The sequence below is a fragment of the Phyllobates terribilis genome, unplaced genomic scaffold, assembly GCF_046119375.1.
Source record: "Phyllobates terribilis strain yellow unplaced genomic scaffold, ASM4611937v1 Scaffold_12__6_contigs__length_324123572, whole genome shotgun sequence".
Classification (NCBI taxonomy): domain Eukaryota; kingdom Metazoa; phylum Chordata; class Amphibia; order Anura; family Dendrobatidae; genus Phyllobates; species Phyllobates terribilis.
In genome coordinates this window covers 284,822,037-284,839,634 of record NW_027362772.1, presented here as the reverse complement: position 1 = coordinate 284,839,634, position 17,598 = coordinate 284,822,037, and the positions used below count along the sequence as shown (strand labels likewise).

Here is a 17,598-nt window from a genome sequence, read left to right as displayed (position 1 = left end):
CATTGCTCAATAAACGGAACCACATACACGACTATTTTTTGTAATAGGATTAGGATTTCCTAATAAGAACTGCGTTACTGCACCGTAGTAAATTTAGATTTCACCATTTCGAGGAGCCCGAATAAACCCCATTTGTTACAGGAACTAATACTTTGAAAAGATCTAAAGATTTTTAATTTTATTAAGTGAGCACACCGGTTCCACTTCACTATATACACCAATCAGCCATCACATGACACTGCCTGCTCCATATTGTGTGCTATGTAGCAGCACCGTGTGTCCTGGCACTTGTCAGCGCTAGCTGTAACTTTTTCAGCAATTTGAGCTATGGTAGCTCTTCCATGGGAACCAGCAGACGGCTACTCTGCCACTCCATTTATGAGACTTGTGCATCCACGATTCTGTCTCTGCTTCACTGACTACCAATTTTAGTAGGTACGAAGGAGGACAAACAACTCTATCAGGAACACCACACAAGAACTGCCATATACTGGGAACACCCCACAATACCTGCCGTCCACCAGGAACACACCACAAGACCTGATATATACTGAAAAAAAACCCACAATACCTTTCATGTACCAGGGACAACCCACAAGACCTGCCGTATACCAGGAACACCCCACAAGACCTGCCCTGTACAGAGAACACCCCACAAGACCTTCTGCCGTGTACTAGGACTAGAGATGAGCGGTGTTCGACTAGAACTGTTCGCCAATCTCAAATTCGAGCTGTTTTGGGCGGTGTTCGAGTTGTTCGACGAACCCGAACGATTTGCAAAAAATTCGGCTGTTCGAGGTTATGTTCGATAACTGTTCGTGCACCAAAAGCGTGTCCTGCATGTCTGGCGCTATTTAGAGCACCAATCATGCAGGGATTGTCTGCCACTCACTGTAATGCCACAGCCATGGTGGTTGTGGCATTACAGTGATTGCCCAAATCGATGGGAACAGTGCCAACAGTGAAACATGAAAAGCCGGCAATTCAGCAGCGGCATACATCTGTACCCGACAATTTAGAACCGAAAGAATAGAGCTTCACACATAGATTAGATAGATATAAACATGTCAGCCACATATATACGAAGTACAGTGAAAGTGCTGCTTACTGTACTTGTCATTTAGCGTAAAGGATTTATCAAAAAAAATAATAGTGTTTTCATGCACCATCTCTTTAAAAAAGCCGGCCGGCAATTCAGCAGCGGTACCCGACAATTTATAACAGACAGAATAGAGCTTCACACATAGATTAGATAGATAGAAACATGTCAGTCACATATATATGAAGTACAGTGATAGTGTTGGTTACTGTACTTGTCATTTAGTATTAAAATAAAGGATTTATTATTAAAAAAATTGGCGTGGGGTTCCCCTTAATTTTAGGCTCTAGCGGAGGTTAAGCAGACGGCTGGGGCAGATGTTTGAAGCCTGGGAAGGGGGTAATACCCACGGAGCTTCCCAGGCTACTAATATCAGCCCCCAGCTGAATACATAGCCTTTACTAGCTATTAAAATGGGGGACCCCCCAAAAAAAATGACGTGGGGTCCCCCCTAATTTAATAGCTAGCAAAGGCTAGGCAGACAGCTGGGGGCTGATATTAATAGCCCAGGAAGGGAGCCATGAATATTGGCCCCCTCCCAGGCTAGAAACACCAGCCGTCAGCCGCCCCAGAAATGGCGCATTCATAGGATGCGCCAATTCTGGCACTTAGCCTCGCTCTTCCACGCTGCCCTGGTGCGGTGGCAGGGGGTAATAGGGTTGGGGTTGATGTCAGCTTATAATGCCAGCTGACATCAAGCCCAGGTTAGTAATGGAGAGGCGTCTATAAGACACCCCCATTACTAACCCCATAGTCAAAGTTAAAAAAAACACAAACACCCAGAATAAAGTCCTTTAATTGAAATAAAGACACAATCCTTTATTGTTCTAAATTAAACCATACTTACCGTCACGCCCATTCCAGCTGAAGCCAACGATCTCCTGCAATAAAAGAAAAATAATAAAGCAACCTCATCCTTACCTTTCCATGGTTCCCACGACAGCTTCAGCTCTGCTACATCGAGATGACAGGCTGGACCGCAGCAGAACGCTGCCATCCAGCCTCTCATCCCGCAGACACTGAGAAGCGCAGGCTTACTTGCGCTGCTCAGCGTCTCTCTGTGACGACATCCAGATGAGCCGAGTTCATGTCCAATGAACTCGGCTCACCTCATGCACGTCACTGACAGCGTGGGAGAATTCTCCTGCACTCAGCGCTTCAGTGTGAGAATTCTCCCACGCTGAAGCGCTGAGTGCAGGAGAATTTTCCCACGCTGTCAGTGACGTGCATAAGGTGAGCTCATGTCCAATGAACTCAGCTCACCTCCTGCACGTCACTGACAGCGTGGGAGAATTCTCCTGCACTCAGCGCTTCAGTGTGAGAATTCTCCCACGCTGAAGCGCTGAGTGCAGGAGAATTTTCCCACGCTGTCAGTGACGTGCATGAGGTGAGCCGAGTTCATTGGACATTAACTCGGCTCATCTGGATGCCCTCACAGAGAGACACTGTGGAGCGCAAGCAAGCCTGCGCTTCTCAGTGTCTGCGGGATGACAGGCAGGATGGCAGCGTTCTGCTGCGGTCCAGCCTGTCATCTCGATGTAGAAGAGCTGAAGCTGTCATGGGAACCATGGAAAGGTAAGGATGATGTTGCTTTATTATTTTTCTTTTATTTCAGGAGATCGTTGGCTTCAGCTGGAATGGGCGTGATGGTAAGTATGGTTTAATTTAGAACAATAAAGAATTGTGTGTTTATTTCAATTAAAGGACTTTTTTCTGGGTGTTGTGTTTTTTTTAAATACTTTACTAGAAATTCATGGTGGTCATGTCTAATATTGGCGTGACCCCATGAATTTCGGGCTTAGGGCCAGCTAATAATGCCAAGCTGGCCCTAACCCCTTTATTACCCAGTGAGCCACCGCATCAGGGCCCTGGATGAGTTGGGTACAGCGCCAGAAGATGGCGCTTCTATGAACGCGCCATTTTCCGGGGTGGCTGCGGACTGCAATTTGCAGCGGGGGTGGCCCAGAAAGCTTGGGCCTCCCTGCGCTGCGGATTCCAGCCCCCAGCTGCCTAGTTGTACCTGGCTGGACACAAAAACAGGGCGAAGCCCCACGTCAATTTTCTTTAAATTATTTCATGAAATAATTAAGAAAAAAAGGGCTTCCCTATATTGTTGTGTCCGGCCAGGTACAAATAGGCAGCTGGGGGCTGGAATCCGCAGCGCAGGGAGGCCCAAGCTTTCTGGGCCCCACCCGCTGCAAATTGCAGTCCGCAGCCGCCCCGGAAAATGGCGCGTTCATAGAAGCGCCATCTTCTGGCGCTGTACCCAACTCATCCAGGGCCCTGGTGCGGTGGCTCACTGGGTAATAAAGGGGTTAGGGCCAGCTTGGTATTATCAGCTGGCCCCAAGCCCAAAATTCATGGGGTCACGCCAGTATTAGACATGACCGCCATGAATTTCTAGTAAAGTATTTAAAAAAAACACAACACCCAGAATAAAGTCCTTTAATTGAAATAAAGACACAATTCTTTATTGTTCTAAATTAAACCATACTTACCATCACACCCATTCCAGCTGAAGCCAACGATCTCCTGCAATAAAAGAAAAATAATAAACCAACCTCATCCTTACCTTTCCATGGTTCCCACGACAGCTTCAGCTCTGCTACATCGAGATGACTGGCTGGACCGCAGCAGAACGCTGCCATCCAGTCTGTCATCCCGCAGACACTGAGAAGCGCAGGCATGCTTGCGCTCCTCACTGTCTCGCTGTGACGGCATCCAGATGAGCCGAGGTCATGTCCAATGAACTCGGCTCACCTCCTGCACGTCACTGACAGCGTGGGAAAATTCTCCTGCAATCAGCGCTTCAGCGTGAGAATTTTCCCACGCTGTCAGTGACGTGCATGAGGTGAGCCGAGTTCATTGGACATGAACTCGGCTCATCTGGATGTCGTCACAGAGAGACGCTGAGCAGCGCAAGCAAGCCTGCGCTTCTCAGTGTCTGCGGGATGACAGGCTGGATGGCAGCGTTCTGCTGCGGTCCAGCCTGTCATCTCGATGTAGCAGAGCTGAAGCTGTCGTGGGAACCATGGAAAGGTAAGGATGAGGTTGCTTTATTATTTTTCTTTTATTGCAGGAGATCGTTGGCTTCAGCTGGAATGGGCGTGATGGTAAGTATGGTTTAATTTAGAACAATAAAGGATTGTGTCTTTATTTCAATTAAAGGACTTTATTCTGGGTGTTTGTGTTTTTTTTAACTTTGACTATGGGGTTAGTAATGGGGGTGTCTTATAGACGCCTCTCCATTACTAACCTGGGCTTGATGTCAGCTGGCATTATAAGCTGACATCAACCCCAACCCTATTACCCCCTGCCACCGCACCAGGGCAGCGTGGAAGAGCGAGGCTAAGTGCCAGAATTGGCGCATCCTATGAATGCGCCATTTCTGGGGCGGCTGACGGCTGGTGTTTCTAGCCTGGGAGGGGGCCAATATTCATGGCTCCCTTCCTGGGCTATTAATATCAGCCCCCAGCTGTCTGCCTAGCCTTTGCTAGCTATTAAATTAGGGGGGACCCCACGCCAATTTTTTTAATAATAAATCCTTTATTTTAATACTAAATGACAAGTACAGTAACCAACACTATCACTGTACTTCATATATATGTGACTGACATGTTTCTATCTATCTAATCTATGTGTGATGCTCTATTCCTTCTTGTCTAAATTGTCAGGTACTGCTGCTGAATTGCCGGCCGGCTTTTTTAAAGAGACAGTGCATGAAAACACTATTATTTTTTTTAATAAATCCTTTACACTAAATGACAAGTGCAGTAACCAACACTGTCACTGTGCTTCTTATATGTGTGACTGACATGTTTCTATCTATCTAATCTATGTGTGATGCTCTATTCCTTCTTGTCTAAATTGTCGGGTACCGGTGTATGCCGCTGCTGAATTTGCCGGCCGGCTTTTTTAAAGAGAGTGTCTTCTGAGCAGTTTGTCAGCTTTTGGACACCTTTGCAGGTGTTTTCTATGTGTTTCTATGTGTTTTTGTTTGCCTGCCATTGGTTTTAACGGTGTTCGACGGTGTTCTAAGGTGTTCGACGAACAGTTCGACGAACAGTTCCTCGAACAGTTCCTCGAACATCCCGGTGTTCGACGAACCGAACCGAACCCGAACACTATGGGGGTGGCTCAACACTAACTAGGACACCCCACAAGATCTTCCGGTGGTAGCTTTTCTATGAGAACAGATTGGATGGCCTCTTCTTTCACTCCCTAAATAAGCCTTTGTCATCCATGACCGGATTTCTGGTTCACAGACTATAGAACCGATGCTATAAGTTTCAAGACCAAATATTTGGCTGTGGGAACCCTTATCTGCCTCTCGCAGGAGGAGTATTACCTATCCCAACACCCAAAGGAGTAGTGCCTAAATGCAACCCTTGGAGGCCCCCCATACACAAGGTTGTTAGTAGGTTCCCCAAAAATTGGTGGGTTTGGCCAACTTTTCTCTAACGTATAAGAGCATAAGGCCTTATTCTGGGACCATCCAAGCACGGAGTTGTATAGAGTCATTAGACAGCATTCATAGATGTCTATGGGGTTTTACTGTTCCTGAACCATCATATGACTCAGATTTTCACATGGAAGAAGGTAGAGGTTTTTATGAAAACCTGGAACAGTGTTTTTCCGCGGATTTTTATTTTCCTTTAGACTAATTAAATGAAGGAGAAACGTAAGGAGCCAAGTAGGCTCTGTGCAGAGATGTGGACAGAGCCTACATGGCTCCTTACTACACAACCGTAGACACTTCTTGTGCTGCTGGATTAGGGCATTGCTAAATCAAGGTATCATTCTGAAGAAGTATCTATGGTTATGTAGTAAGCAGCCAAGTAGGCTCTGTCCATATCTCTGGTGGCTTAGGGGCAGCTGAATGACTTGGCTAATCGTTATCGGGGTTGGCTTTCAGCGCAGAAGTCCAGGGTTAAAACCAATATAAATGTCAACCTAATGCGATTGGAGTGGGAAATTTGAAGAACGTAGGACGGTTAGGTGGTTGAGAACTTGTGCCTGGAGGGTAGCCCCTTGTTTGTTAGGGCGTCCTGCCTTTGTTGTGCAACTTACATAGTCATTTAGATATATGGACCAAGTTAAAAACGATACTACAGCTGCATCATTAGTAAAGAGACATGAACAGCATTTACTTAGAATGCAAACTGTACAACAAAGGACAAACAAAAACGTAACTATCCACCCAAAAATACAGAAAAAAAACAAGGTTTTCTACAATTCTACGGCTCCAATCACCAAGATCATCATGCAAATAAAAGGTGTAATATTTTCCCGTAACGACGTGGCCTTTAGCTTGAACATAATTATAAATCAAGATAATGCAACTACAGCAATTTAGGAAACAGCATTTTCAGGACGCTCAGAACATTGCGTGGTGGAAGGCTGGTGACCAGGAGACGGGAAACGCAACAGGTTCTCCAACTAGAACATAAGGCTTATATGCAAATATATTTGGGAACAATGGCCGATAAGAGACAGCTAGAGCTGAAGCATATAGCAGATGTGCATGGAGCCCACTTGGCTCCTTACTACACAACTGTAGGAACTTCTTGAGCTGCAGGATGATGCCTTGATTCGGTGATGGGTTGGGGAGACGTTATTTTCTCCATGAATCGATACTTCTAAATCAACCTGGGACAATTTTTTCAGATTCCCTAAAAAAACCTGTATTCCTGCATATGAAATCTGAGGCATAAGGTGTTTCAGGAACAGTATAGCCCCATCAATGAAGGCTGACTAATGGCTCCATACAACTCACAGCATGTACAGGTCCAGACTAAGGCTTTCATTTTGCCGAAAGTTGTCCAAACTCAGCAATTTCTGTGGGTCATCCTATCTTATGTGTATGGGGGACTCCCAAGAAGGAAGGGTTGGGCATGTTGCATTTTGGCACCGATTCTTTTCGTTTTAGGGTAGGTAATGCTCCACACCAAAGGTATCTGTCAGTAGCTTGTTTCCTTCTCTGCAATGAAAACACATGTGAGCTCGACAGAACAGAGTGTACATGCGTATGGGAGGGTCAAAAGGAACAAGCACTTGGTCGACAGCTACTGAAGATATAAGGGCAACCTTTAGTTATCTATTTTTACCAGCATGCCTTTTGTACTCTAGTTTAGAAATAAACAATTGGAACAGTAACCAAAGTCAAAACGAGGTTGTTGCAACTTCATAAATAGTTAAAATCATAGAGTTTCTAAAAACAAACTTTGCAATTTTTTTTTTTTTTTTTATGTATGCTGCTCGCTGCCTGTTATCGGCAGTCGCAATCTATGGTGGTGGCCGGTTTCCAAGACAAGGAGCATGCATTTGCAAGCACTCTTCTGGCTAGATGCGGCCAGTCTCTGTGCCCCTGCGCTCCACTGAGACTGCAGAGACCAAGCTGCATTAGAGAAAGCACATTTGTGGTGTGACCATATCGCTGGTCTGAAAAGTGAATCTTTAAGAGACCACCGCCACTCAGAAAGCCAGCAGGGAGAGGAGCGGTGCGCTCCTGAAGATAGAAGAATAGACAACCATGTAAGTTTGTATGAGTGAATTTCCCATCTTGCACATGCGTGTCTTAAAACAATCACTGAGGATAGCTTATTCCCTCATGTAGCTATTTGTACCCCAGATTGTTAAACAGTATAAATATATTACTGATGTTAACACAACCCCCAGGATTGTAATAAAATGGCAAACTAATCCGTTTAATGGATAGTTTGCCTTCAGAATTTCCCTAATTATCTCTCATAGGAAACATATACTCATTAAAAAGCACATTCTAAAAACTTCCTGCTACTGCGCCTTTTTTAAGAGTTATCAGCTCACTAAACTGATTTATGGCCCAGCTCCTAGAATTGGAAGTGTGAAAGGACATCGGGAGAAACTGAGTAGAGCTCACGGCAGATAGATGAAACAGGGGAACGGTAGATGGTCTGCAGGAGTCAGAATTACAGATAAAGGACAATGGAGGAAAGAATCACCAGCTTGTGGTTAGGAAGGCTGCAGATACTAGACTCCACAACTACAGGACTCCACATTAATGACCTTGAGGAGCCAAGCTTTGACCCAAGAGCCTTTGGCATACATGACTATAATGCTGGCAAATAGAACTGAAGAGACTATAATGCTGGCAAATAGAACTGAAGATGACTTAATAAAGCGTACCTGTCGTTTCATGTGACTTCAGAATAAGCTGTACATGAGGAATAACACTATTTCTAGCCATTATATGACTTGTATCGTGTATTTTTCTCCCCTGCAAGTCCTACCACTTATTTTCAGTTGTCTCTGTGCTGGTGGGTGGAGACTATCTGCTATGCTGTCTCCCATACACAGTGCAAACACAGACATGAAAGATTCCTGCTGTCCTGTTATGTAGTGCATGTTCAGAAGCAACAGCAGCAGCATGGAGAACATTATACAAAAGTACTGAGTAATGTAGCTGTGAATTCAGCTCTGAGGCGAGATGAAACACTTACTGAAAAGCAGCAGAATGGAGAACATTATACAGGAGTACTGAGCCATGTAGCTCTGCGGTGAGATCAAACACTTACTGGAAAGCAGGAGCATGGAGAAATGTAGCTGTGAATTCAGCTTTTAGTGAGGTCAAACACTTACAAGAAAGCAGCAGAATGGAGAACATTGTACAGAAGTACTGAGGCATAGAGTTATGAATTCAGCTCTGCAGAGAGATCAAACACTTACTGGAAAGCAGGAGCCTGGAGAACATTGTACAGCAGTACAGAGCAATGTAGCGGTGAAATCAGCTTTTTAGTGAGATGAAACACAGGAAAGCAGAAGAATGGAGAACATTATACAGAAGTACTGAGGCATGTAGCTATGAATTCAGCTCTGCAGAGAGATCAAACACTTACTGGAAAGCAGGAGCATGGAGAACATTGTACAGAAGTACAGAGCAATGTAGCTGTGAATTCAGCATTGTGGTGAGATGAAACACTTACTGGAAAGCAGCAGCATTGCTGTCTGTATGCCTGTGCTCCTCCCTTCCCCTCTCCATAGACTTTAATAGGCAGCTAAAATCCACAGTCAGCTGAAAGCCATCACTGGGATGCAGATATAACAATGGGAAAAGGCCAATGGGAGAACAAGCTTTAGCAATATTACAGGTAATAATGTCGTTAGACATTATGACTATGTGCAGACAGTTTCTAGATAAAATTCAGTTCTGATTGAACAAATAATGGACGTTATAAGCTAAGAAAGGCTGAAGACGTCCTATGTGCACATATATAAGATATAAAGAGGGAGAGGAATCTTCAATGGGATCATCAAGAAAAGAGACGTTGAATGGTGTAAAAGCCTAAATATAAAATCAAGGAGTTGAAACACAAGAGGTGAGGATAATTCCGAAACTAGAGACTGAAGAAAGGAAGGAGAGAGGAACAAGCTAATTTATCTTCAGCAAGAAGATGAACAATGATCATCACGATATGCGATTAACTACCAGGATAGAGTGCACTAGGAAGAAAGAGGACAGAAGGACAGATGGTAAAGGAACGGTGCAAAGTGCATGAAGTGGATTTCGGAAAGGTGTAGGAATAAGACCAAGTCTTCACAGCAGGTTATAATGAAAAGCAGAGCAGTGAGCTGACATATAGGATAATGCAAAGGGCATAATGCCCAGCAGGACAATGTCAAAAAGATCACAGACTAAGAAGAACAGTAATGCGAAGAACGAAGAACAAAGGAGACCAGGTTAGTTAAGGGACAAAAAGAAGAGAGTGACGGCACAAAGTGCACAATGGAGAAGACGAAGAGCAGGATCTGCAAACTCAGACATGAAGGAGAAGGCACATCAAGAACGTGAACCAAACGGAGCGAAAAAAAAGACCAAAGAACAATGTCACAATCTGATACTTCAATGTGGATGGCGTATAAGCATATTGTCCGCATCGCCTTGGAAGCTCTGTCTGGACAGATTAGTGGTCCTACATAACAGGTACATGTAGGCATGCGCCGTACGTGCAGGTATCCAAACCCAGAACCAAACATCACAATATGCTACCGGCACAATAGTTCTGTACAGTGACAAACTCACAATAAAAAACATATCAAACACACAAGGAAAAGAGGAGCAAGGTAACAATGGGGTCAAGCATGTACCACCATGCAATGATCTGGTCGTGCACAGCATGCAAAGATGCCACATACTGTAGACATGCAGGAAGACGTACCGCGCAAGGCTGGAGCAGTGCTGGAAAATGTTTGAAAGCTAAAAGGATATTTACATTCTTCAAGAAACAGAGCCACTTTGGTCTATAGGCCTTATCAGGTATTACAGCCTACTTAAATAGAGCGGAAATCCCTAGAGGGACGTAACAAGAACTTGCCAATTCAAATAGTAATACCGAAAGAGTTTTAATTGTAGCAAACCAAAATACTACATGCACAACGTTTGGGTGCAGCCCTTCATCAGACGTACAGATTGCATGTGAATGACGGGACCAAACAGAGTAAAAGCTGAGGAAGAGGTGGCATTAGTCACTACGTATGGCATGTAAACTAGTGTGTCTTCTCTCTTGGTTTGTACTCTCTGCTTGATTCCTTCATTCATATACAAGTTGTATGTCTTATGAAGGGCTCTTTTATAAGACCCAAACGTCGTACATGTATTAATTTGGATTGCTAAAATTAAAACCCTTTCAGCGTTATTTGGAGTGCGAAGTTCTTTCAACATTGATCTACAAGTTGGTTCCCTGCTTGTGTCCCCTCGCCGGCCCCCTATATGAGCAACCCCTCCCCCCTCCCCCGACCTGCACGAGCCCCACCGCCGCCCCCCCTTCTCCCCCCTGCACAAGCCCCCCACCCCAGTCGGCACCCTGCACTAGCCCCCCCCTCTCGGCGCCCTGCACAAGCCCCCTCCACCCAGTTGGCGCCCTGCACAAACCCCCCCTCACCACCACCCTCCCCTCAGTCGGCGCCCTGCAGGAGCCTCACCCCCCCCGACTTGCACGAGCCCCACCGTCGCCCCACCTCCTTCTCCCCCCTGCACGAGCCCCCCCGTCGGCACCCTGCACGAGCCCCCCCCTCACCCCCGTCGGCACCCTGCGTCGGCGCCTTGCACGAGCCCCCCTCCCAGTCAGCGCCCTACACGAGCCCCCCCTCAGTTGGCGCCCTGCACAAGCCCCCTCCCCCCAGTTGGCGCCCTGCACAAGCCCCCCCCCAGTCAGCGCCCTGCACAAGCCCCCCCCCCCCAGTCAGCGCCCTGAACAAGCCCCCCCCAAGTTGACTCCCTGCACGAGACCCCCTGCCCAGTCGGCGCCCAGCATGAGCCCACCCCCCCCACCCCCAGTCGGCGCCCTGCACGAGACCCCCTGCCCAGTCAGTGCCCTGCACGAGCCCCCCATCCCCCACCACCAGTCGGCGCCCTGCACAAGCCCCCCCCCCATTCGGCGCTCTACAACGATCACCCTAGTCAGGTCTTTGTGAATGCAGTGTATCCATACTCTCATTACATTCCAGGAGAGTGGTGGTTTCCGTAAGAAAGCCATCACCTTTTTCTCGTTTCATACCATCCCTAATCTTCTGAATTCTTTAAGATGTCGCACGTAACAAGCATCTTACGGTTGTGACAACCGGCACTTATTTTGCAGATTCTTAGTATTTGACCTCCAGCGTCTGAGGTGGTGGTGGAGGAGCTTGAGGCACAGTGGTATGATAATAACATACATGTGCTGGGAGCTGCTCAGGTAATTAAACAGGAATTGGCAGGCCCGACGCCCTCGGGGGCCCATGTATAGGATGCACGTCTGCCGGTGAAGCAGCCGCACAGGCAGAAACACATACGGTGCAATTACAATAATAAATGCTTTTTAGACAGCACGTCGTCCATCGTGAGCTCGCGAGAGTCGTCTATGTATATATGGTCAGTAGAGACATGTAGAGCTGGCAGAGCTCTAAAGAAAACCACCCCAAAAAATAAAAAGGGGAAAAGGAAATTAGGAGGTAGAGAGTTAATAAAATCAGGAACAAGAAAGGGGAAGAGGGAGCAGAAGACCGAAAGTGGCGACTGTAGCCAAGACGAAAACAAGGAGAGCGAGAAGGAAGGAGGTCAGGCAATCGCAGCCTCGTGCATGGAAAGAATCCTGATTAAAGCCAACGCCGGCAAAGCAATAATAATAAATCCTCTCCAGCTTGGGAGGAGGAGTAATGCAAACTGTCAGCGAGTGGATCATTTATACAAGAGGAGGGCTGATAAATTCCTCCTGATTAAACTTCTCTGCAGACTCACTGGATCTGGAAATAATGTATACAGACAATGTCACAATGTATATACCGGGAACGTGTCTCTGAACCTTAGACGTTCTAATTAGATGAAGGTGCTGAGGATACACAGCGTAATGTCCTACTGAACCTGGAGAGCAACCCAAGCAAGAAAAAGAATACACGTGGATACATCCTTGTCTAATATCATTCATTACCGGCCCGGCAACAACAGGGCACCGGTTACACCCCTGACAAAGCTCCACATTGTGCCGCCGCTCCTCGGTTATTCCTCCGGAATGTTGATTAGTAAATAGTCCATTATTGTGGTTTAAGGGGAGTGTCCCTGAACAAACAGCACTGATTGGACAGGCTGCACGAGGACACGCCCTCAACTGGTAACACCCAGTTGTCAATGTGCACACCGCAAAACATATCTACTTATTCGTAACTTAACAGTGGTTGTCCGGTCTTAAAAGGGAACCTGTCACCAGCAAAAACACTATTAACCTGAAGATATCGGCTTAACCTGCAGGTTAATAGGGTTACTTAACAGCCCGGCGCCTGCATGTAGCTTAATGCTGTAACCGTGCCCCCGGACCTGACTGACAGCCGGCCCCAATGCAGAGCAAGTTTCAGTCAGGGCTGGGGGTGCAGTTACAGCCGAACCAGTGCACCCCTCATGACTAAAACAGAGTGCAGCCGGGGAGAACAAAATTAATTTTCTCCCAGCAACGTTCGGCTAAGTGTAAGCGCAGGGCAGGTTAGTAACGCTATTAATCCGCAGATTAAGTGCAGTTTTGCTGGTGACAGGTTCCCTTTAAGCGACAAGTCTGCACTCACTATGACTGTAGACTTGTGAATCCCCACATGGCACGCACTATTAGGATTTTCCAGTGCCGACAATATGCATACTCCCGGTCACATTCCGACTAGACGTGTCCGGCCTAACTCATTTCTCCCGGCACCAGAGAATCCTCATGGCGCGCGATGTGAGGATTCACAAGTCTCCAGTCACATTAGAATGACTGCAGCCTAAGGCCGGACAACCCCTTTAAGGCCCACATACACAGACTGCTGTTAATAAAATGAGCGTTTCGCTGACTGCTCTCCCTCCCGACTCACCACGCACGGGAATGCATAGCTCATCCGAGAGTTCCTATGATCTCGCTGAGAGAGACGCTGCCAGAATTATCTCCCTGCTGAACAAAAGGATCGGTCGGTGAAATTCCCCAATCATTATCTGTTGGGGGAGCTCCTCATATGCATTAGACTGTCGACCAATCCCACCCATATCATATCAGGGGGATCGGCTGACTTTAGTCTAATGTGAGATCAGTTCCTACCTTGGACTCCAAAAAATAAGGAAACAAGGGAAGACATTTTACCCAACGTTCCCTTCAGTAAACAGGGTAAAGAGTCATTTAGGTGGGCACATTTTAGGATCTGTACCATGACCTGAAGTCCCAGTCAGAACTAACAGTATCTTGGGGTATCTGGGATGCGGCTAATTTAGGTGGGTCTTCTTCCATAATACAGATGCTAAAATGTTCCCATATTAAATACCCCTTTACACTGGAAAAATGCGAGACCTCCATAAAGAAGTCTACATTAGTGTTGAGCAAGAAGGTTTGGAGGACCCTGGTCTAGTGCTCACGTCGGTAGTCTGTGGCCACCGAACCGGAATTATCTCCTACCTGCCAGCATCCATGGCGTCTCGTGATTAATATGCCCAGTGAGACAATGTGTACGTCGTACAGCAAGGATGACATCGCATGGAGCCAACTAATCAGAAATGGCGCTGGCAGGTAGGAGGTTTTTCCTTAACTCTACTTTAAGAGGTTGTCCACTACTTTTTCATTGATGACCTGTCCTTATGATAGGTCATCAATGTCTGATCGGTCAGGGTCCAACACCCGGCACCCCCGCCGATCATCTGTTCTCGGTGTCAAATCACTGAGGAGGTGGATGTGCAGTACCCTGCCACGGCCACCATCAGAAGAGGGAGCAGCTCTGCAATTGAGCAATTCCGGCGGGCAGCTGCCTCCGCCGCAGACACAGAAATCAGCCGATCGGCGGGGGTGCCGGGTGTCGGACCCCGACCGATCAGACATTGATGAATGAAAAAGTAGTGGACAACCTCTTTAGACTACATCTTGGCTATCCATCTCATTGTCAGAGCCATTAGTAGAGTGCAAACTAACTGCTACTCTTCTCCGACATCATCGGTCGGGGGGACAGTCAGAAGGCCGCCATACGCACTTGAAAGTTGGCCAATCAAGCTGAAAAAAAAAGTTGGCAGTTTCAGACAACTTTCACCCAATGTGTACGGGGTCCTATACTATCATCAAATCAAATTCAGAACTCTGAAGAAGGTGATCATACTCTTCTAGGGGTTGTCCGGTGAAAGTAAGTTATCACCGATTCACAGAACAGATGACCACTTACTGATCGGTGCGGGGTCTGACCGTTGAGACCTACACTGATCGGCAGCATTGGGAAGTTTATATCCCCATTAAAAAATACTGCCAGTCCATTCTTTATGTGGCTGCAGTAAAAAGCCAAACACAGCTCTTTGCAGCCCCATTGGGAATGATTATGGCTGAGCATGCGAAATCACTCTAATGGGAATAAGGGACCAGTCAGAAGACCGTATAAATCAGACAGAGATCGGAACGCAATGCTCGGACTGGCCGGCGGGTCTAACGATCCAAGCGTGACACCTACATGTATTTCTGTCCAGCTGTCACACTCAGGTCAAAAAAGCCGCCGGCCAGTCCGTGCATTGCATTCCGATCTCGGTCCGATTTATACATCCATCTGACTGCGTACTAAAAGTGCCTCGTTATGCCAACTAATTCAAGTCCCAGCAGTCGGGCCCCCACTCATCAATTATCACCTAAGCTGTTGGACGAATGCTAGTCAGATCCTGTATGTTTAGTCAATAGAGAAATTGAAAGCCTGTAGGATCCAAGATTGGGCATGAATAAAAATTAAACAAGCCCCATCCTCCTTTTCTCCCAACATAGGCTGTCTGAAGTATAGGCAGACCTCGATACACACAGATAGTTGCCTATTCCCTGAAAATCTGATTGTCCTGCATTTATCTAAATTACCACGGCCACTCAAACCTTCCTGGTGCAGCAATTGTCTAACAAGATTCCATTCTTTATCTTAACGCTCTTCCTTGCAATAGATGAGTCCCGTGCGCCACTCTGTTGTCCGTGCACACTTAGTGAAACTCTCTACAGAAAAATCCAAGAACCAGGGCACCAGATGTCCTCCTCTTGGTACAAAAATAAATTAGCCACGCAGGGCCTTTATCAAGCCATAGAAATGCATCTCTCTCTTTTTTTTTATGGCTGGATAAAGGCCCTGTGCTGCTGAGACATTGCAATTTTTCTGTGCCAATAAAGTTACCGAAAGGAGGACGTCTGGTGCCCTGGTTCCTGGATTTTGCTTAATCGTTTATCACACATTTCATCTCAGTTTAGTGCATTTTTTTACCATAAATATGAGATAGATGCCACAAAAACGGTACTTTTTCTTGCAACCTGTGTAAAGACTTGTGCAAGAGAGTGTTAAAGACCCGGCATTTGGCCTTGCCGGCTGCAGATCCCACCAGCTGCATTAGCCATTAGTGCAGTCATGCATTTCATGCACAGGTCTCAGGAAAGGACCAGAATGTAGACAAGACAAACAAACAGAGCAACAAGCCAGGCCCGACTTTGTAAAGAGATCTAGCGAAAACTAATGGACCGCGGAAGCCACCACTTGACGTAGAGCTGCGTAAATGGATACAATGGGCAATAAGTAATAGATGGGCATCCTCCTCGCTCCCGACCCCGCTATGGAGGCATTCTCCTACCCCTTTACATTACTGGCATGGCTTGTTGGCATCTGGAAATAGAGAACAGAAAGCTGATACCAACCGTGAACCGCAGGCTCTGTCGTTGCACTTGCGTCTACACACGGGAAGAGGAGGAGGAAGGGAGGAAACGGAAGGAACAGCATGCAAAAAAAGGGAAAAATGGGACAAAATAAAGGGAACAGATAATACACAAGCAATAATGAATCTCACACAGCATTGAATTTGTAAGACAAGGGAGAACGTGACAGTCATACACCAGAGAGACACCTCACACTTACCTCCAGTCCTGAAAGGAGCACAACCTTCTAGGACCAAAGGGACTATGGGCAGTGGGGGCCTAATAATCCCACTCTTGGGGACACTGGAGTTTTATCCTCGCTTATAAACATTCCACACTACATAATGCTGTGGGTGATCGAGGAGTGTGGTTTTTACATCCATTATTACTATGCACAGGTAAACGTGAAGCTCGTCCGCTCCATCAAATATTCTACCATATACCTAGTAAATTCCCTTATGGCTTCAATTTGAAGGGAACCTGTCAGCGTCATGTTACAGGTCAAGAGGCGCTGAGAAGATTGATCTAGTGTGTGGTGGGAAAAAAAATTCAGCTCATCCTGAGCTTAGGAGTCCAGTGGGAGGTGCTAATCTGTGACCTACAGCCAGAATGACCCCGCCCACTGGACTACTAAACCCAGAATGAGCAGGGATATAAATAACTTCTACAGTCCAGTGGGCGGTTTTACTAATGGACGGCCTTTCAGCTGTCCATAACTAATTAGGACCTCCCACTGGACTCAAACCTCGAATGAGCAGATTTAAAGCTGCATTCCCATCTCCAAGATCCTATCCCAATATGTGGTAGATGTAATAATAATACAATCAGCAAATACCTCAAATTAGAAATGTAGTATAGTTCTTCTGATTAGCTATGTCACTTACCCCATGTACAGGGTTTTCAGTAGCTTAGGTATCCAAGGTTATGAGACCACTCATTGATAGTTCGTTAGCTGTAAGTGGTCGTAACCATGGATATCTAAGCTACTGCAATGCCCTGTACATTGGGTAAGCGACATAGCTTATCAGAAGAACTATACTACATTTTTAATTGGAAGTATTTGCTAATATTATTACTACACATACTACATATTGGGATATGATCTTGTTGGTGGGAATACCCCTTTGTGTAACCTGTTTCGTATTTATTTAAACGGGTATTCCCACCAACAAGATCCTATTACAATATTTAGTTGGTGTAATAATTAGAAGTGTTTGCTAATATTTATTATTATTACACCAACTACATATTGGGATAGGATCTTGTTGGTGGGAATACCCCTTTATATAAATACGAAACAAGTTACAAGAAGGGGTATTCCCATCTCAAACATCCTATCCCAAT

General features: G+C 46.2%; 1 protein-coding gene across 5 annotated transcripts in view; it reads right to left on the bottom strand.

Annotated features, from left to right (window-relative positions):
- The window catches only part of CADM1 (cell adhesion molecule 1), a 236,755-nt gene that overhangs the window by 12,733 nt on the left and 206,424 nt on the right, over positions 1-17,598 (bottom strand). For 3 of the 5 annotated variants that reach the window (XM_073657109.1, XM_073657106.1, XM_073657108.1), the window contains one exon: positions 16,258-16,290. The exons of the other annotated variants lie outside the window; for them this stretch is intronic. In XM_073657109.1, the coding sequence (XP_073513210.1) occupies positions 16,258-16,290 (33 nt within the window). The remainder of the gene's footprint in view (positions 1-16,257; positions 16,291-17,598) is intronic. 5 annotated transcript variants of the gene reach the window in all.